The sequence below is a fragment of the Hyalella azteca genome, unplaced genomic scaffold (assembly GCF_000764305.2).
Source record: "Hyalella azteca isolate HAZT.00-mixed unplaced genomic scaffold, Hazt_2.0.2 contig14704, whole genome shotgun sequence".
Taxonomy (NCBI): Eukaryota; Metazoa; Arthropoda; class Malacostraca; order Amphipoda; family Hyalellidae; genus Hyalella; species Hyalella azteca.
Window position 1 is genome coordinate 1 of NW_025944581.1, and position 12,724 is coordinate 12,724.

Below are 12,724 nucleotides of genomic sequence, written 5' to 3' on the forward strand. Positions count from 1 at the left end.
GTAATAAGATGCTCATATAATGTAACTGTCACGAAACAACATGTATAGTTAATCCCAAGCATATGTCAACATGATGGGAAATGCTCAGAGAGCTGTGTTGTGAAGCGACATGTAGGAATATCAATAAATATTTAATTTTATACACCAATCGATGCCATGCATTTTCTTCGGAGATGTTACCCCATAATATCAATAAGGGTGCGTTTAAAGCCTAGGCTGTATATTCCACATGAATTATTACAATTCTATTGTTGAATACTTTAATTCGAATTTAAAATTATCTCAAATGATGAAAATTTTAGCATTTTATGGCTTATATGAACTATCTCCCCAGTATTACATTTTTGATGTCATTCGTCTGTCTGTGGAAAAATTTCTTAAGATGTTTAAAAAAAATCATTTACCACAAGCTGCCTTATTATCCGTCGTCAGTGCCGTGATGCTCGCTAATTGAAACGCTCATACTTACGCGCTAATAGTAGCTTGAATTACGCACTCCGGCTGGCTGAGTGGCGTTTTACGCGCTTGTGCTAACTCGTTTTGGGACAGCCGGGCTAGACACTTTGGTGGTCCGTCGTTAGTACGCAGCGGTTTGTTAGAGTGTATAAGTACCGTGGAAATGCGCCTGAACAGCCTCTATATATTTCCACCGCCAGGCTTACAACAAATATACTCACAAACTTATAGAAAATTATTTTGAATGTCCAAGTCACGTAATTGGTAACTTTCGGTTCCATCAACAAGCTATGAAGTACTTTATTTTGACCCTCTCGTTATATTTAATACAGATTTTTGTCGAGAGATGCTATGCACAACGCTATACCGAGCGATTGCTGCGAAGAATGACAATTGTGTAAGATAAAATACTCAAAATAAATAAAAGTAGGAATTCACTGTAAACAATTATTACTTTCTGTCGTTTGCAAGCAATTACCTTGCTCTGTACATCGTTGGTACATTAATTCAACAATAGAAAAGTACGAAAATCATAGACGATATAAGAATTTAACTCAGACATGCAAGTTTGTACCGTGATAAATGTGTTCATGTTGTCAAGGAATTTTATGTCCCCAATTTATTTAAAAATAATATTTAGACCAACGCTGCAAGATTCGAAAATTTGAAAAAATATCGGTTGATATAGTATTTGTTATGTCCGAATATGCGAGGCTCTAAAAATTCTTAACAAAAGTCTTTAGGTCGCCACAACAAGCAACAATGTCTCACTCAGCTCCTACGCAACTTCGACTTCCGGTCTCTGCAGATGATCATCACACCATACAAAACAGTGTGAACTGTGATACGTTTTGAAAGGAGGTACAGGGAAGGTCAACCGTCACCAATGGAGTGCCTCCCACTACCAAGCACGGCCCTCGGCCTTGGTAGAGGGGACCCAGCCACGGGAATCCATAGTCGCTGGGCAGGACCATGGCTTGGTTGCTTGAAGCGTAGGTGCCGTCAGCCTGGCGTTTCAGGTCCACGTAGAACCATGGGAGTTTCCTGATCGCCAAAATGGCACGGTCCTGGAACCATCAAGACCATTAAAGATTATGTCTTTTCATAGCTGGGAAGCGCTACTTTGAAATGTAGCGGCTGCTACCGCTACCGTTACATGCTCTAAATGTAGCGGGCGCTACCGCTACCGCTACATTGTTTTAAATGTAGCGCCGCTACCGCTACATGTAGCGCGCTACTGCCCACCTCTGTGTGTTTGGGATACCTTGAGCGAGAGACTAAGGAACAGGGCGATCTAGTGAGCTCGGTTATTCTCAAGAAAATTCTGTGAAAAACAAAAATTGCAAAGCAGCGAATGTGAGGTCTTAGCAATGATCTTATTATACACGAAATGGAAGTAAAAACAATAACAAAAAATTAATATCAATCATTAAACTAGCAGCAAAAGCTATTCGAATATTGTTCCCAATTCGTGCCAATCATCGAGTGAACCTGAAAGCAGAAGGATTTCGTTGTCAGACGCTTTGCAGTGATTGAAGGTGGTAAGTTCTGATCGCTTGAAGGTTTCTGTTAATTTAACACATCTACAGGGGCACTGGACATTGGAATTGGTTGTTGCTGAGAGTCTTCTACAGAAACGAATATTTCCACGCTAGTTTACCGTTAATAAGTCTCCACTAAGTTGCTCTTCTTATTTATGAAATCCACCTTTCGCGTTTCTATCCTTTAATATCGACCTCGCAAACCAACCGGACAAGTGCAATCTCTTTTTAATGGAAGTGAAAATCAAACTGCAGATGGTAGCGTAGTAAAACGATGAATAATTGAAAAAGGTCTTGCTCATGCTTGATAATAACTCCGCTAAACAACTTAAATGGCATTAATTCCAGCCAATGTTCACTGCATGAAATTCGTGTTTCACAATTTTTCATTTCCAAAATAAATATTGATTACATTTCTTGAGTTAATATGAATAAATAATAGAACCATTATTCGTACCGATTACTTTGTCAGAATTTTTTTAATCCTTCATAATAACAGTAAGAAAATGCACGCGATTTTGTGTGGCTGAAGAATCCATTGTCGTATCCTTGTTATTGTCGTAGGATTTTGTGACGCTTTGGAGAAGAAGGTTGCCAGGCGCGCGATTGGCCGAGGAAATGTTTGACATCAGATGGATATATAGCTGTCTCTTATACACATCTAGATGTGTATAAGAGACAGANGTTGTTAACGTGGGTATGTTCGGTGTCAGTGTCATTCTGTGCAAATATGTCCTGCATGACAGTGTTTGCAGGAGCCGATTTTTTTCCGTTCTGGTGTGTTGTGCTGTTTATGTTTCTGCACAAGTTGTCTATTATAGTGCTAGTGATGTACTACCGTGAGTTTTAATTTATTGAAGAGTAGCTTGATATCTGTCTCTTATACACATCTAGATGTGTATAAGAGACAGGTGTACAGTCCTCTGTCCGACTTCCTCACAGCACGTGGAACGATTTGTACCACATCTCACATTACCTACATGACTCTGTCAGACCTCCTCACAGCACGTGGAACGATTTGTACCACATCTCACAATACCTACATGACCCTGTCAGACCTCCTCACAGCACGTGGAACGACTTGTACCACATCTCACAATACCTACATGACTCTTTCAGACCTCTTCACAGCACGTGGAACGACTTGTACCAATCTCACAATACCTACATGACCCTGTCAGACCTCCTCACAGCACGTGGAACGATTTGTACCACATCTCACAATACCTACATGACCCTGTCAGACCTCCTCACGACACGTAGAACGATCTTAACCTACATCTCACAATACCTACAGGCCTCTATCAGACCTCCTCACGACAGGTAGAACGATCTTAACCTACATCTCACAATACCTACATGACTCTGCCTGACCTACGAACTACACGTTGAACGATCTGGGCCTACATCTATGCACAATACTTTTAAAGGCCTCTGACAGGCTTGTAGAACAATTTGCAACTACATACCGCGTAGCCCGGCTTTGATCATTTCTAAAATTCTGGAATCCTGTTATTCCAAATCTTGTAATTCCCGCAATCAGTAATCCAGTTAATAATAATGCAACTCATGTATTCTAATTGAATGACATCTCTACAAACTCACACTTTACATGGAAAATATGACTGCCATTTTACTACTTATTCAAATTATGGAACACGAATTTTTTAGCGAATTTTCTCATTTATAGAAAAAAAAGCGCTATTAATTGTGCTCGTCATGTCCGTCCTTTCGTGACTTCACGGAGCAAAGAAAATGCAATCTCTGAACCTCACTGCCGAGAGTACTGATCTAATTTTATTTACTTTATTTCAGCATACTACCATTTATGCACAATAACTTAATAACTTGATTAAATTAGGGCTGGTATTGGGAATATTGCTAATCGGATAAATATATTAGGTTGTTGTTTGTTTTATCAGGTTCATAACAGTCCAAATTATAGCAGTACTCCAACAATTTAAGTAAATACCCTGTTGGTCAGCGGGTACGAGACGAGTTTCATGTTGAGGCTCTGGCACTTCTGGGTCGCTTCCCTGAAACAACACAAAATGATATCTCAGCGCGTGGAAATCGCACTGCCTGCATTGAAAAATTTAACATGTGCCGAACTTGTTAATTAAAATAAAATCATTATCACTTATAACATGAATTAGTATAAAATGCAATTCTTATAAAATTATTGCAAGTCATAACTCATTACAAACTATTCTAAGGAGCTATCAATTGTTCTAATTAATTTACACGAAGTATTTTAGTCTTTTACCGCGTGTGAACTCCCACTTCTGAGATTGGTGTTATTTCGATTTAATTTATTAGTTCATATGTTAAATATTACAAGTCATCGCCGTATACACAGCATATTATTTTCGTTTTCTCACGAATGTCCATGAGAAACATGCCCGAGCATAAAAACTACAAAATTGCGATTCAGACAAAATAAATAAAAACATGAGAATCTCAGTGGCATGTCGCGTTGAGCCACGTACAAAGCTTTAACATTTACAACCAAAGATCATTGCGATATATATACTTCGAAATTTATAATTTTTTGCTGTAGTTGTGGTGCCACTTTTAACGTGTGGGGAAACCAACATATAGTACAGAGTGGCCAGAAAGAGGAAGAAGAAACAACAGTAGATGAAAATAGGCGAAGAGAGCACATAACTGAATTGATTGCGTAGATGCGTGGAGTTTAGTCGGGGTGAGGGTGGGGGTGAGCGAACTCATGGTTGAACTATACTACTACTACTACTACTAGTTCAATCATGAGCGAACTTGTCACGGCTTCAGATGGTTTACACGTGGGAAGTGTAGGGCGAATTGTTGTTAAATATTTGTATTACTTACATATTGAAGTTTTTGAAAGTGGAAATGTTTAACAACATCTAGCTACATCAATTTCGTTTCTTATTTTTTTCGTTTATTAATTGTTTTTCATTATTCATAAAGCAAATGGGGGGTTAAACTGGTAATGGCGGGGATTAATAAGGTGAAGGTGATAGATGAGTCGTTTGCGACGCAGGGCTTAAGTTTAGGCAGTCATTTGTTGGATTTGTGCTGGGTCACCAGTCTCAATTTATCCGTAATTCGCCCTAGGTAGAGTTCGTCAGTCCGTTGTTTATATTGGCATAGCTGCACCTGTGGTCGTATATTTGACAACTGACGACCAAATGCGTATGTTGGTAGGGTGTGCTGGGTTAGTGGTATCATTTACCAGGATGGAGATAGGGGACTGGGTACTAGTATTTTGGAGCTAACGAATGACGTCTGGAGGGCGTATGAGGCCAGTGTAGTACAGTAGTAGCGGCATCGAGAGAAGAGTAGTTCGCCAAAGGTTCGAGCCTTGGGAAGCTCAATTCATTTTTAGTGTCGCTAGCAGGTGGTGCTTGGTCGCCGTCGTTGGTTGTGCTTTTAGCATGGCCTTGAATTGGTGTCGCTTTACGAATTCTGAGTTCCTGCTTATCGGGGAAATCTTGAGGTCTGAGGTCTTTAGTCTTGAACGATTAGCTGCGGGCATATGTTTGACGGGGGACCATATTTTGCGAACTTGATGGAGGACTGTATTTCTATGGTGGGAATATTGCATTTTTTTGTGAAATATGCGTGAGCTTATGAAGTCGTACGTTTGTGTATTTCAAATGAATCGTTATGCTCTGTTTTGAACTTTTTGAGCTTATATATGGAGTTTTTTTCAATAGAGTGTAAAAGTATTGGTGGTATATCAATACTGATTAAACAAAAATGTGTGATAAAAAGTGATTGTTGAGAAAGAGATGATAAAAAAGTGTATTTCGTGTAAATTTGTCATATGAGAGCTTAAGTATATATAAGAGCTTAAGTCGGGTGGAGTAAAATGTAATCCTAAAACTAATCAAGTCATAATTAATGAGCCATTTGTTTTCGAATGCGTTAATCTGTTGTACGGCGTGTAGGGTTGGAACTCAACAGGGCTGGGGAGGAAAAGGTTTCTTAATTATTTATGTCACATCAGCAGAAAATGCGATGGAAATTGTGTTAGACAGTGGTGGTGGGAGGGCGTGGATGTAGGAGCTGCGGAACGTCGCGGAGAGGCTGGCCCCTTGAGGGACACCTACTTGGAGTTGGAGTGCGAGACCTATGTGATTGCTAATTCTGAAAGAAGCTATTCTGTCTATGAGGTAGTCGGCTGGTGATTTTGTAAAGGACGGGGGTAAGTGGAATTGAATGATATTGTATTGTAATTCCATGCGCCAATCATCAAAGGCTTTGGGCACATTGCAAAGTACTATGAAACAATGTTTCATTGTTCAAGGTGTATGGCTTTTGTTTCGTCGAATGCGGCTAATGCTGAGTGCCCTTCTGTGGTTCCTAAAATCAAGTTGTCTTGTCTTGTGTGCGTTGTGAATGACGAGGTGTTTATATAATCCTGTGTTTAGTGTTTTATCAAAGTGCTTCCCGTGGATATCTAATAGTGAAATGTAACGATAGTTTGGACTTGGTGTTGTGAGGTCTTCGTTTTGAAAGAAGGATCATGATGGCGTATTCTAATGAGTCGGTGCAATAACCAGCGCAGATGGTCTGATTGAATATCTGTAGCAGGTAGTTGATCATGTATGAGGGTAGGTGTTTTTGTTGGAGAGTTGCGATGCCTGCGGGACCTAAAGTGCTTTCTGTTCAACTCTTTCTTGTGTGTGCAGTAGTTCTTTAATGAAGTCAATAGGTGGAATTGGGTAGGATTGCCATTGTCGTGTTGGTGGATGAGATGTATGTTGTTGTTAACGTGGGTATGTTCGGTGTCAGTGTCATTCTGTGCAAATATGTCCTGCATGACAGTGTTTGCAGGAGCCGATTTTTTTCCGTTCTGGTGTGTTGTGCTGTTTATGTTTCTGCACAAGTTGTCTATTATAGTGCTAGTGATGTACTACCGTGAGTTTTAATTTATTGAAGAGTAGCTTGATATTGTGCTTATAAAGTAACGTTTTGAGAGTGTTTGAATATAAAGCGATGTGCTATGGTGGAATTGAGGTATCGATGGCGTTCTGCGCGTGTTGGTCAAGTTGTCAAGTGAAAGGAAATTTCATCTAATGTTGGGTCAGGTAGTGTAGGTACTTCATCTGTGCCATGATAGTGTTTGTTTGCATTAGGTCCAGTTTGCTCTATGGAAGAATCTTTGAGGCCGTATGGGTTTTTTGTATGGGATTTTCAGAGAAGGTTGCGATTATGGAAGTGTTGTCGGAGGGAGTGGAATGCGCTGGTTGTAGATGTATGTTATGGAATACTTTTTTGTTGATGACTCGGTCTATTAATTGTTTTAAATCTGAAGTATTCTGCCATTGAATCAGAAAACTGATATGTTGTTTATGTAATCATAACTCACTCCCAATTCAAGTAAGGCGTAGGGATTTCCAGGAGAGTAGAGTTGCCGGCGTAGTTGTTGGTCATGACCCACGCGGCCGACACTGGCGTCGACACGCTCCCGACCACCGCTGGGTCCACAACGAAGCGACAGGGAGTAGCCTGTTCAAGCAGTAGAGATCAGCTATGCACAAAGAAGAACCAGAAAGAAAGAGAAATAACTACTGATCTAGTACAAAATACCCATGTCATAATAAATTTATCTTCGGTGGTGATGGTGCGCTGCCACTAGAAAAGAGAGTGAAAAACAAGAGGTGGCACTAAATTTCTAGAAAGAGGAAAAAGAAACGGAAAGACAAAAGAAGACGAGGATAGGCGCATAGGTTTGATGATTAGGTTTATTCTGGGTGTATGGGTTCGGGTAGGGACAGGAGAAAGGGAGAGAGAACCCGTAAGGGCGTTAGAACGCTTGCTGGAGAAGTGATGGCATGATGGTCGTTCAATATTTACGGTAATTACACTATCAAGTTTTTGAAAATAAGGAGGACGGTTACACACTTTATACATGCGTTTCGTTATATTGATTTTTTTTTATTTCCCAATAAGGATAATCAGGGGGATTCACGGAAACTTCCTGATTTGAAAGCTCAATAAAGAAAGAACTAGTAAAGATCTTGCAATATAAATTTTATAGAAAAATGAATTACCTGAATTTTTGTATCACTTAGTTTTAAAGATGACATCAGACAAATGACGGCCCATACTGTCATTGCATTCAGTTAGTCGATTTTTAAAGTTCCGTCCAACAAGCTGAAGCATATTGACGGGTATGCTGGCGATGGCTTGGCGTATGTTGTTCTTCAAATGAAGTAAGATCTTTCGACAGTCATGTTAAATAATTGATAACATTGTCAAAAGTCGGCAAAATTGGCCCTTATTTCTTTGAGGAAAACGAACGCGCAGTGACGATGACTGCAGCTCGGTACACGCAAATGGATGACGCCTTTTATTGCCAAAACTGGCTGAAATGAATGTCAGGGATGTCTAGCTCAAAAATGATGAAGCCACGGCCTACACAGTGCGATGTTCAATGGATTTTCTGAGATAATATATATTTTGCAGAGCGCCTCTTCTCCTTGAGAGGTGACCTTCTTTGGCCGACCCGATCCACTGATTTGGCTCCGTGTGGTTTTTTATGGAGTTATCTTAAATCAATTATTGGCAATGACTTTCTGTTATTGCAAATGACTACCAGAATACATTGGGAGCGCAGCCGTGGGTAACAAAATTGACTCGTAAACAGGCCCTGGGCTCAACGCCAACAATCAGCATGCAACATCTACACATAGCCTCAGATCAATGAGCTGTGGGTAACTCCGGCTAACAGTAAATCCGCTTTGCACAACACAGCCACAGGCTCACAGCGCCGGAGCACAAATGGCCGGAGCGCAACAGGCCATACAGCAACAGGCGGCGCAGGTTAGGTTAGGTTACGTTACGTTAGGAGTAGCTGTTGCGGCAAGGCCTGTTGCGCTCCGGCTAGTTGTGCTCCGGCCTGTATGCGCTGAACGGCGCTGTTGTGGTGGGCGCTATGTGTCGAAAGCCGTGAAGATGCTCGGCTGCGTTACGCTCGGGAAGGTATATGAATCACACTGTGGACTTGGGCTATGCTGGCCTCTAGCTATCCACCCAATACATTAACAATGGGGGCCGTCATTTGTCTGCTGTCATCTTTCAAACTAAATTTACAAAATCTATATTGTGATGATATCTCTACTACATATTTTTTTTTATTTACTATTTTTTCAACTTTCAAATCAGGAGGTTTCCGAGAATAACCCTGTATTTGAAAAAAGTTGGCAAAATCTATGCAAAGGAGGCGCCCACTGCTTCAAAGTCAGAAATCGCCGCAGTCTGGAAGCCAGCCGCGGGTGAACTTGCTTGCCTCAACGCTCGCCCCTGCGCAACGCCAGGGGGATCAACAGCGCAATATTGCGAAGAAGCGACTGAGGCCACAGGTCGCTACGTCTGAATCACCCTTAAAGGCCGGTCCACACGCTCAGTTTTCACAACGATTTGTCTGCGCAGTTTTAAGTCGGAATGAAATCGTTGCAATTTTTAGAGCGTCCACACGGTGCCGACTTATCTGAGTAGTTTGCTCAGTTTTGCGCGATCTCGCCATGGAGACGTCTCGGACAAATTTTACGACCGGTCTCCCCAAATTCGGTGAACATGGAATATATCCCAAAGTAATGAACGCAGCTCGATAAAACTTGGGACACGTATTCATTAGGACTTAACGGTGATGTTTAGCTCGTGAACATTTTTAGAATTTCACCTTCATTCGCGAGTTATATGACGATACGTGCCGAAATTTGCAGTGAGCAAGATATTCCTACTTAACCACTGTACAGATTTGAACGAAACTTTGAATATAGAAACCTAACCTCCCAACGGCGATGTTTAACTCGTGACAATTTTTTACATTAGATAAAGCCTTATAACTCGCAAACGAAGGCAAAATCGAAAAAAATTGTCACGTGCTAATCATCACCGTTAAGTCCTAATGAATACGTGCACCAAGTTTTATCGAGCTACCTTCATTACTTTGGGAGATATTCCATGCTCATCGAATTTGGGGAGACCGGCCGCGAGTCCGGCCGTAAATTTATCCCAGACGTGCCATGGAGAAGGCAGTATTTTGATCAATTTTGGCATTGTGCCTTGTCAAAAAAGAGATTGGGTCATTTAGGGAATGCGAGGAATCAAAATATAAGAGAGATGGCTTGTAGATGTCTTTTTTCCAGGTCCAGAAGGAATCGATTTTTTTATTCATTCCCAATTGTTTACGGTAAATGCTCAATTTATTTTACTGCTGTTTCTCTGTTTGCGCTGTCATCGATTTCTTTGAATTTTTCTACTAAGCCATCGTATGTCTCCACTTTTTTTTTGTCCCTGTTACTATAGTCCTTGAATTTTACTCGCCAAATGCAAGAAAAACTTTCCTATAGAAGAGCAATAAATTCCCGAGAACATTACCGACGGTCCGCCATTGTCGCCAGACGAGTTGCAACTGGGCATAAATCGAATCGAGAAACTGTGCTACCGTCCACACGTTCCGACGAGCTCAGATTTCGATGGAACTGCGCAGTTTTCCCGCCAACGATTTGTCTGCGCAGTTTTAAGTCGGAATGAAATCGTTACAATTTTCAGCGCGTCCAGACGGTGCCGACTTATCTGCGTGTTTGCTCAGTTTTGCGCGATTTCGCCATGAAAAAGGCAGTATTTTGTCATTGTGCCTTGTAAAAAAGAAGATTAAATCATTTAGGAAATGTGAGGAATCAAAAAACCAGAGAGATGGCTGGTAGATGTCATCTTCACCAGCTCCAGATGGTATCGATTTATTAATTTTTTTCCCAATTATTCACGGTAAATACTCCTCAAATTATTAATTTTGTAAGCTGTTTCTCTGTTTGCGCTTTCATCGATTTCCTTGAAGTTTTTTACAAGCTCTCAAATGTCTCCACCTTTTTTGACCCGTTACTAAAGTATAGTCCCTGGATTTTACTCGCCAAATGCAAGGAAAACTTTCGGATAGAGCAATAAATTCCCGAGAACATTACCGAAGGTCCGCCAATGTCGCCAGAATCATTGAAACTGAGCATAAATTGAATCGGAAAACGGTGCTACCGTCTGCACGTTCCGACTTATCTGCGGTAATTACACTATACACCCGAAATCTGCGGTAATTATTACACTCGAAATCTGTGCTCTGTAGCTCAAATATCGCTGCAACTGTACAGTCTTCCCGCCGGCTTCAAAACTGCGCAGTTTTCCCGTCCACACGCAACGTTTTATCTGAAACGATTAGAACTGCGCAGACGAATCGTTGTGTAAAACTGAGCGTGTGGACCGGCCTGTTATCACTGCGGGTGCGCGAGCTGAAGTCGGCAGAAAAGGCCAATTTTGCCCGTTTGCGAGAGTGCCTGCGGTGATCGGTCGTAATCACTGTGAGAATTTCGAACTGAGAATTACTTTAAGCTATCACAGCAGATTGGACGTTATCCAAGCAGAAACGTAGCACTGGTAGAAAAAAATAGCGAACTAGAAAATAAGACTGGGCGGTCACACCCACTCATATGTCATGGGTGCACGGGCACTGGTAAAATTATCACCCTACTCCACCCCAAGTATAGGTGAGTGAACTTGGATGTTATTGAACTCTTTGCCAACTTACCCATGCGTCCTAGTGTTATCTCGCTTTTTTCCGAAATTATAGACAACTTTGATAAGATGTGATTTCATGCAAAATATCATCTGATGTTTATATTACGCCCAAATATTGGGGTATTCCGTTAGTAAATGGTATATTGTTTTGATGTCCGTTCGATCTCGTAATGTGTTGAATTTTGAGTCGCTGTAACATGTTATTGCACTCGTTTGGGTAGCAATTGATTAGTAATTATACTGCATAAATAATCTTGAAAACTGTTTCGTATTCAACGCTTTCCTGAAATTCTTGCATGAAGTTCCTAAAAGAAACTCGATGCCTGATTTTAGAAGAGTGACTAGAACGTTATATTAAATAATATAAACAGGTTAACTCTACCGACTTCATTTTGTAATCACAATGATGGGTGATTTGAAGAAACAGATTAAGCTAACAAAACATCAGAGCTGATTCCATTATGAAAATATTTATAAAAGAATATAGGATTAAGTGAAATGAAAAGTATCGCGTTGTCGATAACTTGATTGTAATATCATCTGATAACTTGATATCGTTATCGCGATGATTCCTGAGGTTTGAACTTGAATTTGCGCTCTAGTTTCCGAGTATTTTTAGTGAGTTATATTAAGATTTAAGAACACGAGCGGGGTTATTTGTACTGGCTTCAGCACACATCTTCTATAAATTGTTTTAGAAAAGTATAAAAGGAAATGGCATCTAATAGCAGCATGTCAATCATTCTTCTTGTGTGGACTAGATCCATATTTCATTCATATTATCAAATTGGGATGAAATCATTTTAATATTTTCACAACTATAATGCAGAAATAATGATCGAGTTGGAGCCCGGAACACTCGAATTGAAGGCAAAATATTTTATGGAAATGGCCAATGTCTGCGAAAGATCCTAAAAGTACCCGCATCGGGTAATATATATATAGGTACCTGTAAGTAAATACAAATTCATATAAAATACTACATGAATTTAAATTCGAATCTTTTTGCACAAAATGTTCAGACACCAACAAGTGCAAATAAATCAATTGACTGTTATTACTTCCTCCTTCAACAATAATTGCGTTGAGTATAATAATGTTGAGTAACTCACGGCATCCTCATCCCAGACGAAGCCCCCGCAATCAATATACTGTTATTACTT

At 40.4% G+C, this 12,724-nt stretch overlaps 1 protein-coding gene across 1 annotated transcript; it reads right to left on the reverse strand.

Moving 5' to 3' along the window:
- Window positions 1-1,340: 1,340 nt before the first annotated feature.
- On the reverse strand, window positions 1,341-7,496 carry LOC108676777 (the record flags this gene model as incomplete). The annotated part of the gene is made up of 3 exons (XM_018164915.1): window positions 1,341-1,523; window positions 3,970-4,033; window positions 7,357-7,496. Coding segments are annotated over 3 exons (387 nt in total), but the record flags the coding sequence as incomplete, so codon positions are not given.
- Window positions 7,497-12,724: the final 5,228 nt, after the last annotated feature.